General features: G+C 46.2%; 1 protein-coding gene across 1 annotated transcript; it reads left to right on the top strand.

Annotated features, from left to right (window-relative positions):
• The first annotated feature begins 4830 nt into the window (after nt 1-4830).
• On the top strand, nt 4831-10992 carry LOC146172658 (uncharacterized). Its single transcript, XM_084583232.1, has 2 exons — nt 4831-5255; nt 9634-10992. Exons 1-2 carry the CDS (start codon nt 4971-4973, stop codon nt 10735-10737), a joined length of 1389 nt encoding a protein of 462 aa, XP_084439358.1. The 5' UTR covers nt 4831-4970; the 3' UTR covers nt 10738-10992.
• The last annotated feature ends 3512 nt before the right edge of the window (nt 10993-14504 follow it).

The following is a 14504-nucleotide window of genomic DNA, read 5'->3' as shown; positions in this document are numbered from 1 at the left end:
AATTACGAGGACATCTTATGTATAAGAAGCATCAGGTCTCATTGGATCGCTGAACTCTGCCACCAGCTTCATCTTGGCGGACTTTCGAACAGTAGGAGCACAGAAAATCTGGCGTAACTTTTGTTTGAAAGAGATCCACTTCGTAATTGTCGATTCATAGATCAGAAACCAGGTTTTTTCAACATCAGTTAAATAAAAGGACATATTTATGAGCTTAAGGGAGTCGCCCCATCAGTGGAAAGCATTGACCCGGTCATAGCTATCGAACCAGTCATCAGCGTCGTCACCGCGGACACTGGCAAACATCTGGAGGTCGCGCTGACGGCTGCTCATAATCCAAATGCAAGGGGAGCTGGGGTGGAATCGGAAGAACCCGAAACACCGGCATTTCCATCTTGGGTGGCGACGATGGTTATCGACGATCGATAACGCGGCGATCGAAACTGAGCTCCAGGTAGATGCAGGTAACTAGGTAGCGAGGGAATCAAAAAGCCCCTCCACCACGTGTACCAACGGGCTTGGCGGACCAGGTTTATTAAGACCTGAAACCCGAGTCAAGCACCGAAGCCTACCGCCCTAAGCGATGACGATCAGTATCAACAAGAGAGAAGGATGAAGATGAAGCATGGCATGGTGCACCGGTGTGAATTATGAAGCGCCGTACAGCGCTCACAATATATAGTATTGTGTTATGTTCCTAAAAACCTAATTTGTTTAAATTACCTTATGTGCATGCACATCAGAAAAGTGCATTTTGACTAAAAAAAATACCGAGGCTTGCTTTCCTTACAAAGGCCATTTATATGAAGGACGGCCTTCTCAATTCGCTGCCGCTTATCGCCTCAGTAGTCGCCAGGAGGAGGACAAAGCATTTATTGACGCAATGATATTCGGGGCCCCCTGGGTCCCCGCACGGTCCCACAACACTCAAACTTTCATGTTCAATCTGTCGGCAGCCCGGCGAACCGCGATCTTTCGCTTCGCCGGGTCCTGGGAGAGTAGTGTCTCCCAGTCTTCCCAAGTCCGGAGTGGCACCGATCCGCCGGTGGGAGGAGACTCCGGGCAGGTTAGTAGGATATGGGTGAGTGTTGCTTTAGGGGCTTGGCAGAGGGGGCAGGTTGGCGGGATAGATTGATAGTGAGATAATAGGGAGGGAGTGGGGAGGGTCCTCGTCTGCAATCGTCGCCAGAGATGCTGTTCCCAGGTGTGTAAGGGAGGCCTGTGGTGATGGATATTGTTGTCGTTCGGCGCGAAGGTGTGGGTGAGCTCAGCGAAGGCATGCATACGCTCCTTCCCTGAGTTTCGCCTGTGCCCGGTTTCTTGATCTTCGGGCCAAGGAGTCGGCGGCCTCGTTGCCGGGGTTTCCCGAGTGCGCAGGTACCCAGATGAGCTGAACGCGTCAGGGGTGACGGGTGGTTGGTGTGGCTAGCAGACATTTGGCAGAGGTGTACCCTGCCTCTAGCGTAATTTAAGATTGCGGTTTGGGAGTCGCTGATGATGTAATTGGCACTAGTGTCTGTAAAGGCCATGGTGATCTCTTCAGCCTCTTCTGCGGTGGTGCCTGGTAGCAGTTCGAAACTGAGGGTCGGTATTTAGTCGGTATACTATGGCCGTAGCTCCCAGGTCGTCTACAGCTGCATCTACCCAGACCACATCCGGGGCGTCCCCGTACCACTTCTGCAGTGCTTACGCAGTCCTGCAGCCTTGATCCCGCAAAGGGTGCACGTTTAGAGGTAGCGGTTTGATGTAAAAAGATTCCCTGATGTGGTATGGAAGCGGGTTTAGTTATGGGTCATTGACAGGGATCCGAATGTTAAGTTGGTGCAATATTTGTCTACCTATGGGTGTGGCAACAAGGCGTATGTATTAGGCTTGAAGTTTTGCTTCACTTGATTCGCGTATTGTATTATGCAGCACCAGGGTAAACAGTTTCTCGTTTCTTGTGTTCCCTGGTAGATTCAAAGCCGCTGTTGTCGCTTGCCGAATCATGGCGTCTAGCTGTTGAGTTTCGCCTGTGGTAAGATAAGGGGTCACGTAGAGGATACGACTAACTGTGTAGGCATGGATTATGCGGAGAGTATCAGTCGCCAGCAAGGCATCTGTGGTTATGCAGCTGAAGCTACGAGTGCGTGCCGCCAGTTTTTCGGCCGTTTTTGCGAGCTCTGGAGCGCTTGCAAACACAAAAGTTATGAATAATATGCCCGAATTATTTGGCGCAGCCAAGACAGTTCAGTTCAGTTCAGGCGTTCAGTCGTGTCCGACTCTTCGTGACCCTATGGACCATGTCACGCCACGCTTTCCGGTCTCTCACTATCTTCTTAACATCACATAGCTTCATCTGCAATGCCTCGAGAATGCCATTTAACCATCGCGTTCGCTGCCTACCCCTTCTCCGGCGACCCTCAACTTTTCCCAACATCAAATCTTTCTCCAGCGACTCCTCTCTTCTCATCAGATGACCAAAGTAGCTGAGCTTTAACTTTAGAATTTGACCCTCCAATGAGCAGTCAGGGTTTATGGTCGACAATATCGACTGATTTGATCGTCTGGCAGTCCAAGGAACTCTTAAGAGTCTTCGCCAGCAGCAGCCAAGACAACACACAGCAAAAAGGAGGATACACGGGTGCTTACTCACGAATATTCAATCAAGTGAAAGCGATCGTCATACAGGGTGTTTCAGAAAATGTTTTAAGGCAGTTTAAGTAATAACGCGTTCGAAATAAGAAAAAACAATATTTCCAGGAACAAACTTTTTCACGGCAGACACAGCATGCAGCAGAATAGTTCTAATTATCTAAATAACTAACTTTTTATTATCTAAATTTAGTGCTTATTCCTAATTTCTAGTTCTAGAATTGAACCAGACGATGTAACATCAGTTTCTGAAAAGAAAGCTCTTTTTTCAAAGCCTTGCACCACGAGGAAATCCTAAGATTTTCCCTAAGAAAGCGATACTCACCGAAATACGCAAAAGCACAGTATAGATAGCGGCTTATGATGACGACGTCTGATGATGAGCAGTGGCAACGGTACTCTGTTCGACGATTGCAAACGTTCATACATCTCCTGACAGTTGAACTGAGTGCCTGTTGCCACTGTTCACGTCACCACCGGACGAAATTATAGGTTAAGATTAGGGGTACGTTTGATACCACCCCCGCATCCCAGCTTAAAATGACAAAGAGGCCGTAGCCTGGCGGCGATTACAAGGCGGAAACTCCACAAGCCCCGTTCCGGTTGTTTCACACCCAGGTAGATGAGGGAAAAGATAACTGTAAAACCTGCGAATCAAGGGGGACTCTCGCCACATTATTTGGGAATGCCCAAGATCCGCGGGCGCAAGCGACAACGTTAAATGCAGAGGAGCCTGGGAGACCCTGCTGCGAAGCGAGGTCCCCTCTGACTAGAAACGAGCCATGCGACTGCTGGCTGAAGCCACGAAAAACCGATATATATCTTCGCCAGTCTTTAGTCACGGAGATCCCAGCCCCCGTTCCTCAAGCCTGCACGCCAGGAGCGGTGAGTAGAGGGCCTCCTGCATCGGTGGAAAATATTTTAATCAATCAATCAATCTCTCAATCGGTACGCAGTTCAAACTGCAAGCCATATTGCGTCATGTACATTATTTTGCCTCGAAGCCTGATGAAAGGGAAAGGACATTCAGTCATCGCTAGCTGCATGGTCGTTATTTTTAGAAGGGACGGAGCAAAATAAAATGCATGTCACGTCACCGTACAGCAGGCAGTCCGAAATTGGCGCTCTTTTCATTGTATCACGTCAGTTTCGGACGTCATTTCTGTACATAGTTTGCTGTGCGCCTCCTGCGGAAAGTTTCGCTTTCGCAAGGAAAGAAGCGTTGGATTTCCTGTCGCTGCAAAGTTTCAGAAAATGAGTTCTTTGTTTCAGAAACTCATGTGGCATCACATTGCGCTTCGAACTCCCTTTGCGGAATAAATCACCAAACTCTGATATTTGGGAAATTAATTACTTGTTTTCCTTAATAAGATCGACCGATCCTGCTTGATATTGTGTCCGACTAGGGAGAGAGTGTATTCCTCAAATATTTATTTATATACTGAACCTGTCTTTTTTAATTATTTAGTCGTCCGTGAAGCACCCTGTATATAACACTCCCTTTCCGTGCGCACACGTACAAGATGGCAAGAAATTACAAGCAACAATTTTATGGGAGTAGGCATGACAGGAAGTTTTTCTCAGCCTCACAGAGGAGGAAGCATGTGTCACTGACACAGTTCGAACACGCATTACATTATTGCGAAAGCATTTAACAGCTCTTGAGTGGCGCTCACCGTACGTGTGCGCAGAAACTGTGCACTGCAGAAAGTATCCACTCCATCTGTCAATGAATTACAAACTTGAGGCTATGAAAATTGAACGCGGGCTCCCGGCGTTCGAAACAGGGATGCCTCCACCACGATGTTTTTCTTATTGCACTCAAAATATACAACGTCAGCCATATTTTACTAGTACAGGTCACGAAGATACGTTTTTAAGAAACTGGTACATTCACTAGATGCACCTTTATTCATGTTCAAACGTCGAATCGTCTTGGCGTGATTAGAACCATGACGGTTCTTCTCAGTTTAAGGGCAAACACGCGCACACAGCGAAGAAGGTAGTAAAAGCTTTCGCTTTTGATATAATCTAGAGCGCTGGTTATCGCGATCGAAGAGCCGGCACAAAACGATAAGCATCATGCCTTTTGCGGACAAGACCTAAAATGAGTCATGGTCAGTTAGGTAAAATGCGTGCCTTTGCTTTGCTGTATAACAGAAAAAGCTGATAACGCCCTTGCATCTCACTGTTTATTATCAATCGGTTTCCAACAAAAAGCTTCGCTGTTGGTTCCATACTGATGGTAGAATGTTGAATTGCACATCAGTGCGCATCGCCGGTACGGAAAGATCAGCCCGCAAACCTCGACGCACGAAGATTTTAAGCGGTGAAGGATGCTGCCTGCAAGCCCTGAAAGCACTCTGGTCGGGTTTTCCCCTCAAGTAGATTGGAGGCCTCTAACATTCCTTAAGCCTATTCCAGCGTATCGAGTGTGCAGTGCATGTGGCTTAGTGCGCAAGAGGATATATCTGCTGCCATGCATGCACGCCCTGTGCGAGTGTTGCTATGACAAGTGCGACCAGGAAGACTCGCACACTTGTCCTCTCGACGGTTATGAATGCGAGAAGCAGGACGTCGATATGAAGGACTTCCCTGCTGACGAGCTGCTAAGCAGAGAGGTAAGTGGCCTGGGGAAAAATTAAGAATTCCTCAGAATTGTACGGTTTTCCTTTCGTGTTCGCTTTAGCATCTTAGTCTTTGCCGAGTGAAATGTTCGGGCGTAACTTCGTTTTTTATTCATTGGACGAAGATGGCCAAAGAGGGCAGTTTGTATTGCATTTCAGTGTTGTTTGAGAGAGAAAGAGAGAAAGAGGAATAGTAGACTAGAAAAGGAGAGAGACTAGGCGATGCCCAGTAGGCTGCACTAAATGTTGGGAGGGGAACAAAAGGAGAAAAAGAAAATTCTCTCGGTGGAAACGAGGCAATGAAAACAGAAGCTTGCACTGTATATGACTAGTTCTTAAAGGGCTGTCGGAAGAAACAAATTCGAAATATGTTTATGTACTTTCAACTAACATAACGTTAAGCGTTGTACTCGAGATAACCTTTCATTTATACCGATGTTGCTAACCTGTTCGCACTCCAGAGAAGACTGAGAAGATTTTATTGCTCTCGGTCATGTGAAAGTGTTATATTCTTTGACTTCGATGGCGTAATGAGGTGAGAGGGGGTGTCGTTTCCCAGTGTCACGATATTTAGTGCTATTTACGTGCTTTGTGAGCTCCATTTTACGGTCATGTGTGCTTTTGCAAAAGGGCAGCGCAAAATACAGCACCCACAGGAGCACCTGTTTAAGCTTTGGCCTGTGCGGTTGCTTAGCCCTCGAATTTACCTGATGCTCCATTGGAGTGCCTATCAGAAAGGCGCAAAAATATTTATCAGTGGCAAACAGCACTTTGCAGCAAGTTTACCTATAGCTGCACAAAAATTAACACCCAACATATCAGCAGTGCGCAAAATTTGGCCCAGGGCTATCTGGCAGCGGTAGGGCACGCAGACATCGTCAGCGACGTCACCTTGAAGTTAGGTTCATGTTACGTACCGCTCTGACGAAGCCGCTTTGTCCCTAATGGGATTTTCAGGGGCGCTCTTTGAAGCCTGAATTGAGTCCTGGTACATATTGTGCGAAAATGTAGATCTATGGAATTTCAACTATTTCCGCGTTTGTGTGCCAATTTATGAGCTTATCTGAGACTTCATCATTAAAACCGCAGCTTGGTAATTAGAAGTTTAATGGCGGAAGGTCAAAGATGTTAAAAACAATGTTTGACTAGTAATGTGTGAAATAAGGTGCGACAAAATTCGCTGGGTGTAAACACCGACACTAAAATTCAGTGTAAACAGGTGGAATCGAAGGATAAAATAAAAATTGAATACGAGCTAATAGCGGAGCCTTGGCACAAGCCGGAGGGCGAGGAGTTTCCTCCTACCGTGCTTGGTTGCACGCGATCTTTGTTCGGTGCCAGGCTACCCTTTGCAATTAGTCGCCCTGAAATGAAAAGATTAAAACTTTATATGCTCATTAAAATTCCGATTGTAGGTAAATAGTGCATGACGTCGTCGAATGATGCAACGGGGTCATCCCCTTTTATTTGTTTGGTTTGTGGGATTTAACGTCCCAAAGCAACCCAGGCTATGAGAGACGCCGTAGTGAAAAACTCTGGAAATTTCGACCACCTGGGATTTCTTAACGTGCACTGACATCGCACAGCACACGGGCACCTTGCTTTTCGCCTCCACCGAAAAACGGCCGCCGAGGCCGGGATTCCATCCCGCATCCTTGGGAGCAGTAGTCGAACGCCATAACCACTGCGCCAGCCCTTTTTAGTTGTGAAGGATGAAACGGTATACAGTATTCATAAAGTTTTCTAAAATGAGCGTGACTATATCGTTCATAAAATGGACCCATGAGGAGAGCATGCACTACTGAAAGTGCGCCACTGCAGTCCTCACATTGCGGTGAATGTGTGCCTAAAAGCAAGTAGTTGTGTGTAAGATGTGCGTGACCGATTCGTAATCATGAGTGTACCACTTTGTAAAACCGAATTTTGTTAAGGCAACCTTTCCATTATTTTATAGTTAGTTTGACTAACTGCAACAGGGTGGCCATGCGGGCTAGTTGGTTTGAATCAAGCATAATGCAACCAGCGAACAAAACGGAACACAAGGAGTACACAGGACAGCGCTGGACTGTTTTATTGCAGAGTGGTAAACCCAGGAAGCCAAACGACACATGCGTATCAGCGCGTTACACCCACGTGATGAGACCCCTTTACACACTCAACCAACAGCCTCCCTCCCCACCCCAACCAAAATGCATTGACACAGGGAAACTTCTTATTACTTTTTCCGCCTACACGCGTACACTATTTTTTATCAACCTATATTCTTTATCCGTAAGGAACAGAGATGGAGCGCTAACGCACTTATCACTGCCTTGCAACCTAATGTGAAAGGCTTCCAGTATTTCCCTTTCCTCTTTGCTCTTTCTTTTTCCTACTATGGAAATCTTGTCTAAAGCCGGCACGCAGCCTTTACATTGTCTACAGTGACGCGGAAGGTTATTTGCGTCTAACACACTTTTCAAGGAATTATTGTGTTCGCGTGCCAGGTCATTCACACATCTACCGGTCTGGCCGGTGTTTTGGCGCCATCTGTGCGGAAATTTGCGAAATGAGTGTATTTATTCTCCGCTTCCAACTCGCTTTGTATTATTCTTGGACACTAAGCTCTTATTGTATTTCGCATGTGTAAAATTACATTGGACCGGCGTTTTCAACCACGGTGCAACGTCTTTTTGGACAAAAACCAGATATTCTAGAGAAAGATCAATTTCATCTCATTCTATTACAGAACACAACTTGAACTATTGTCATTTAAATGAAGCACTCAATTGTACGAACTTTGTGAAATCACCCCACAGAAGCTCCATTGAAGGCTTTGCAAACGCCCTTCATTTTTACGAAAATCATTTATTGCTGATTTCAGTTCCACGAACCTTTTCCTCTGCGTCATCCTGTGTCTCCCACTCATACCGACCACTCAACAAGCAAACCTCGCACTTTTTGTTGATTATTTTTACGTTGGGGACCACGCGCGACGGAAAAGAAGCTTAGCTTTACTCGCGGAGCTACTTGTGTAAACGTGCGTTATTTGGACTGGGTAACGCGCCTCGCGATTTGCTGATGACATTGCCTTGCTAAGCAACTCGGGGGATGAACTGCAAATAATGATTGATGACCTAGACAGAAAAAGTAGAAAGGTAGGCTTGAAAATCAATATGCAGAAGACTAAGGTAATGTTCAACAGCCTCGGGAAGGAACAGCAGTTTACATTAGGTAGCGAAATACTGGAAGTAGTAGGCGAATATGTCTACTTAGGACAGGTAGTAACCGCAGATCCGGACCATGAAAAAGAAATAGCAAGAAGAATAAGATTGGGATGGAGCGCATTTGACAAGCACTCAGATTGTGACTAGCAGCTTACCGGTATCGCTCAAGAGGAAAGTATACAACAGTTGCATCTTACCTGTACTCACCTATGGTGCTGAAACGTGGAGGCTAACCAAGAGAGTTCTACTTAAGTTGAGGACAACCCAGAGGGCTATGGAACGAAAATTGGTAGGGGTAACATTAAGAGATAGGAAGCGTGCAGAGTGGGTCAGAGAAATAACTTAGGTTACCGACATTCTAGTGGAAATTAAGAAGAAATTGGCATGGGCAGGACATGTAGTGCGAAGAGAGGATAACCGATGGTCGCATAGGGTAACAAACTGGATTCCAAGGGAAGGAAAGCGTAGCAGGGGGCGGCAGAAAGTTAGGTGGGCGGATGAGGTTAATAAGTTGGCAGGGGTCAAGTGGATGCAGCTAGCACAGAACCGGGTTAAGTGGAGAAATATGGGAGAGGCCTGCACCCTGCAGTGGGTATAGTCAGGCTGATGATGATGATGAACGCGCCTCGCATGAATCGGGGCTTTATTTCGGTGCGTCACAGCCATCGGCCCTTTTCAGAGGCCTTCCAAAATATTTGTGGTGAAGAAAGGAAGTGTACAAAGTATGAATGTCAACTATAGGCCCACAGTTTATACTTGAGTGAACGTTAATTGGAATACGCCGCTTCACTTGCCGAATCGGTTACCAACGGGTCCAAAAAATCGGGAAAAGAACATGGCCTTATTACATCCCCGTTTCCTTGAACCTTGCTGAGAATATATTGTGATACTGATTTTCCTTCGTACCGCATTTTTTTGAGAAGGTGAGAACTTTCTAGTTAAATCCGACTGCCCTGAAAGTTCAGAGCGCAGAAGCTAAATGCCGTTCAGTATTGAAAATCAATGTACAGCTTAGCGTTTCTAAAATGAACTGAAAAAAAAATCGTCAGATATATATCTTGTTACTTTAGCCAAGCAAATATAAAAGTCCCAATTTGAACGATTTACCTCATGTATGAGCAATAAATGATAACTTTTCTTACTGAATTGTTCTTGCCTCCTTGCAGGTCAAGTGCTGGAACGAGAAAAATGGCTGCCAGTATGTGACGACTGCTTTGGGAATGGCACAGCATTACCTGGAAGAATGTCAAAACCACTCCGTTGATTGCCCCAAGTGCTCAACTGTTGTTCTTAGCCAAGATATTTGCACTCATCTCAGGTCGGATTCTTGCAGCTCTGCAAGAGTTATTGAATCCCTGGCCAAGGCACATCCTTCCCACCAGGATGAAACAGCCTCTTCAACTTCCTTTGAAGGAACCTTCGAAGAACATGCCGCTGAAATCATGTCATGCCTGCGACCGATGGCTCTTGATATCAACATGCATGGTGAAAGACTGGATGAAATTTCTCTTACCTTAAACATGCTGAAGGAAAACCTGAGCCATGAACTATCTTCTTCAGTACGACAAAACGATGATAGCGTGGCAAAATCTTTACTTCAAATGGCTACGTCTGTCGAGGAAATCAAAATGGCTTTCACCGCTACCACCGACACAGCTGCTACTTCTTCGACAAGTCTAGTAAGTTTAGAGAAAACACTAAAAAGCGAATTGACTAAAAGTTCAGGGAAATTATCGCAGGTTCTCACTGCCACGAAAGAGATCAAAGCCAACCTGAGGGATAAAAGTCAAAAGACATTAAACTGCATCAGAGATGTGCTTCAGTACGTAGAGCTGCAGGGTGCGCGCTGCGTGTTTGTTGTACCAGGTCTCAAAATCCTCGAGGACACTGCGTGGGAGCATGGCTCTGCTGATTATTTCAGCAAGAAGGTGTACCTTCACGGCTACTGTCTGGAGCCTGGTGTCACCCTCAAACAAGCTTCTCCGAATGAACCTACGACACTTCACGGTTCTTACATCTTGCATAAGGGTGAAATGGACAAAGATCTTCCGTGGCCATTCATGCCTGCGGTAACGTTAACCGTCATTCATCCAAGAGGAGGGGAAGGGCGTGTACTGGAGTGTGTATCAAAGACTTCCCATGTTTTGAATAGGCCAACTCGGCCAATTATAAAGTGTTTTGATGAGAACTTCCTCGATTTCCAGGGCCTTTGGAACAATGGATACGAAGAAAATTTGAAGTTCCGTGTAAAGTGGGAGCTGTTCCTCTGAATGACACATTAGTCCGTGTGGAAATTATCCGAGCTTGAGTACTTTCTTTTGCAACAAATTTCTTCTCAATATTAGCGGTGCCGAAACGCAACCAAATGCTCTCAAAAAGTACTATTTCAACAGTATCTGTTGCATCAGCCATTTACAGCGCTTCGAAAATTGATTTATTTGTTCTAATTGATAACATGTGTCCACGTTTATGAATTTAGAAACTCTGTTAATAAATGTTTTTTGTTGCATCGAATGTTGCGAGTCTACCACAACCATTTGGTATTACTGTCGTCTATTTTTCTCAAAATCCACATTTCTGCTTGGTGAATTGACCAAGTAGCTTCTATTTGGTCTGGTTGGTTCTATATATCACCTTAATTACCGAGGGCAATCTTATTGCCGTAAATAATCATCGCACGCCGTCAAATAAGCTCGTTGAACATATACGCAATTCGAAGGTACCCTCCCCCCCCCCCTCCCCCCCCCCCCCCCCCCCGGAATGGCAGTATTTAACAAGTAACTACAGCCGAGCGGGGGCTAGCCTGCCACCGAATGTTTGTCTGTTGTAGGCCGTCATTGCACCCGCCACCACTTCGTAGGTCTACGACGGCTATTGTTGCGGCGCGCGTCTTTCTCTCCCTCTTCCTTTTCTTTCTTCTCTATTTTCTCCTGTCTGCACGAGGCAGCGGAGGTGGCTCAGCTACAGAGCCAGTAGCAGGCCCGTGCATTTTCTTTTCCTTCTTCCTACAGCCACAACAACTACAGCCGAGCGATCCGAAAACCTGAACGGCGCAACATATGCGTCTATGCTGAAACGACATATACTATGGTGAGGAAGGCCAAAAGTAAATAAAAGTAATGTGCCTCTGCCCGTGCCACTAAGTATAGCGGGCTACGCTGAAACGACAGTCAGCATTGCTCTTCTCGCAATAAGTATTCGTTACTCAATCGTAGCGGGTAGAGGAGAGCCTGCCACAAGTTTGGAGGCAGTGGCCCATGGGTGTCCAGGCGGCAATTGCGACGCCTCCTTCTTGGTTCTGTGGACGATTGCTTCGACCCCGAACGCTGCCTCGCACTTTGTATTGCATCTCATGCCTCTGCACCGTACTTTCTCGTGAGAGTCTAGACGGCGAGCTACGCCGTATTTGCATATTTAGTTGGATCTTGATTGAGTCCAGGGCTCGTACTTCACAAAATCCGCGTCTTAGTTAAGCGAAAAATTGTGAGTATGCTTCTCCCAAGTTGGCAGTGTGCATCGAATGGCACTCATTATTTGGTGGGTTATGTGACGTAATGAGACGTATCGATGGGTAGGCAGATATGGGAATCGAACCCTCCGGGACCCTTGGATCTCGAGTTAGGCGTGCAACTCGTGGGCCACCCTGGCAGGCTCGTACAGCTTGGTTGGAACGGAACTTCATATCGGGTGAGCTTTCAAATAATGTGGAAGGGTGCGACAATATGGTAATGAGCATGTGGGAGATAGCTGAGGCAAAAATTAAGGATGAATAATTAAACTAGTAGTAAACGCATACACATGAAAGAGGATACGCAAAGGCAGCTGCAGGTGGTAGCCATTAACGCTCTAGTGTCATAACATTAAAGGCGGAGACTAAGTGTTTCTCAATTTATTTTACCATTGGATGACTCAGCCATGTAGCTTTTTGCCCTGCGTTGTCGCCATCGTGAATTTACTCGCCGACCAACGCCATGTGTATGGCAGGTGGACATAAAAGGGTTAAATATATTATTTCACCACAGCTCACCAGACTCCATATTTAAGGCACTGAAATCTCCGTATTCTACGCTATTTAAGCAACTACAACATAACCAGTCATTCATAAGCCACAAACCACAAGCATCCACACGCATTCCAACTTTTAACAAAACATAATTCACCGGAATTACTTTTCCCACCCTCATGCTAAATATTCCTGACTACTACAGTCGATTCCGTATATATCACACTCAAAAGGAATGCGAAATAGTTCGATATAACGATAATTCGATATATGCAACCTGCCATCAGATGAGCTTCTCTTAATCCCACGCTAGCGGTGCGCGCTTACTGCAGCGGTATGTTGCCAGCCGGTATAGAGGCAGCCCGCGGGTCGTTACGGGTGTGGAGATCTACGAGTTGGTGCTCTAAGCACTATACCGAGGCATTAAACGGAGAGGCCTGTAAAGCAGGACGGGTGGGTTTGATCAGCTGTGCTTGGTAACTTCCGGCTCTAACAAAATGTTTGACGTCCCGTTTGACGTCATACTGAGGTGAATCAGGCCTATCGAACGAGGTCATCCGACGGTCTTCCCGAAGCGAATGCCAGGCTGGGAACTTGTAGAAGATTGTGTTGAAGTTGTGCCGAGGGCTTCCAATGTCGGTTGCGAGCGCTACCTTGCAGCAGTCTCCTCCGCCAGCGGAGACAAGGGAACAACTAAGATGCGCGCAATTTAGTCGTACTTGCTGTGCGGCTATTGGTTGTAAGAACGCTACGCTATCGTTGATTTCAGCGGCTGTCGTGACCAGCTGAGCCGCGACACCTCAGTCCTCCGGTGATTCGAGGTGATCGGATTGAACAGTCTGCCACTTGAAGGACAAGAAAAAAACATGCAACTGAAATCACCGTCGCGTCACCACAATTTAGATCCGGATACGATACAAAAGCTTGGTGTCTAACGCTACAACTGAAAAACACCTTGAAACCTGTTTTTTATTACAGTAGATATGAACTGATCGAGGTACAAAAATTCTATAACCACCAGAGGCGAAAGAATATTATTCAAAGCAACCACCAGAGGCGAAAGAATATTATTCAAAGCAAATAATCATCCTGGTATATCTGGTATATCTGGGCTTTTTCTCTCTAAGAAGGTTTCAAAAGAAGAGTCTAAATCTGGCAGAGATAAGGATGTGGTGTCCAAGAAGCTACGTCGTCATCGTCGGCTTCGTTGTACGTGAACAAAAAATCTCGGTCGTTTAAAGAATAGTGAGATTCAAGAACAGCCTAAATATGTCCCGATGGACGCAAATATTTTCACGAAGGTTCCTATACTTCTTCGAACATAAGTATGCGGAATAGACAATTTCGTCCATTTTATGTGGAGTGGGAATCGTATTCTAGAGCATTATACCAACGAGGCACTCGGGCGCGCACCCGCGCGGCGAGCGTAACATTTGGCCAGGCATCGAAAAAAAGGGTGCATTGGGAGTACCTCCACAACCGCATTATGCGCACGCGCCTGCTCGCAGAAAATTTGATAGGGGTAGATCCGGTCGCCGCATTTCTCTCTGTTCTCACTGCGCGTGTCGTGATACCATCAAAGCATTTCATCGGGTGTGGTGTTCAAATCAAAGCTGCTTCGTACGGCGCTTTGAGAAAATCCATCTCTGATCTTAGCATGTCTAATTCGGTGTCTAGCACACTATAAACGCAATAATAACTGAGGTAAAAACTAAGTTAAAACAGGATACAATTTACGCCTTCAGCACTGAATCAGACCATACGAGAACTATCGCAAACATTAGATCAGAAAGACTGGCTTCCGCCCACTACGGCCGGTTGATTGAACTTCGGCTTCTCCGGATGACAGCACTGCGCGTATTAAAAACAAGCACTCCAGAGCGAACACTATTTTCAATCGGACTCGGCAATGGACTCATCAAGCAGTTTGATAGCGTTAGCGCAGCAAGAAAGCGGCAAGGTATGCAGCCAATCTGGCTCAAAGTGCGAAAAGTTATCTTGAATGACCATGAGGAGAAGCGCCCCTTAGGGGCA

This window comes from Amblyomma maculatum, chromosome 11 (assembly GCF_055883805.1).
Source record: "Amblyomma maculatum isolate TAMU_Amacu chromosome 11, ASM5588380v1, whole genome shotgun sequence".
NCBI lineage: Eukaryota > Metazoa > Arthropoda > Arachnida > Ixodida > Ixodidae > Amblyomma > Amblyomma maculatum.
This window is presented reverse-complemented; position numbering and strand designations above follow the sequence as displayed.

Excerpts from the sequence above, each read along its gene's own strand:
- LOC146172658 (XM_084583232.1), top strand. The coding sequence starts at position 4,971 with ATGCTGCCTGCAAGCCCTGAAAGCACTCTGGTCGGGTTTTCCCCTCAA. Across the intron at positions 5,256-9,633 it reads ACGAGCTGCTAAGCAGAGAG|GTCAAGTGCTGGAACGAGAA; the intron begins GTAAGTGGCCTG and ends GCCTCCTTGCAG.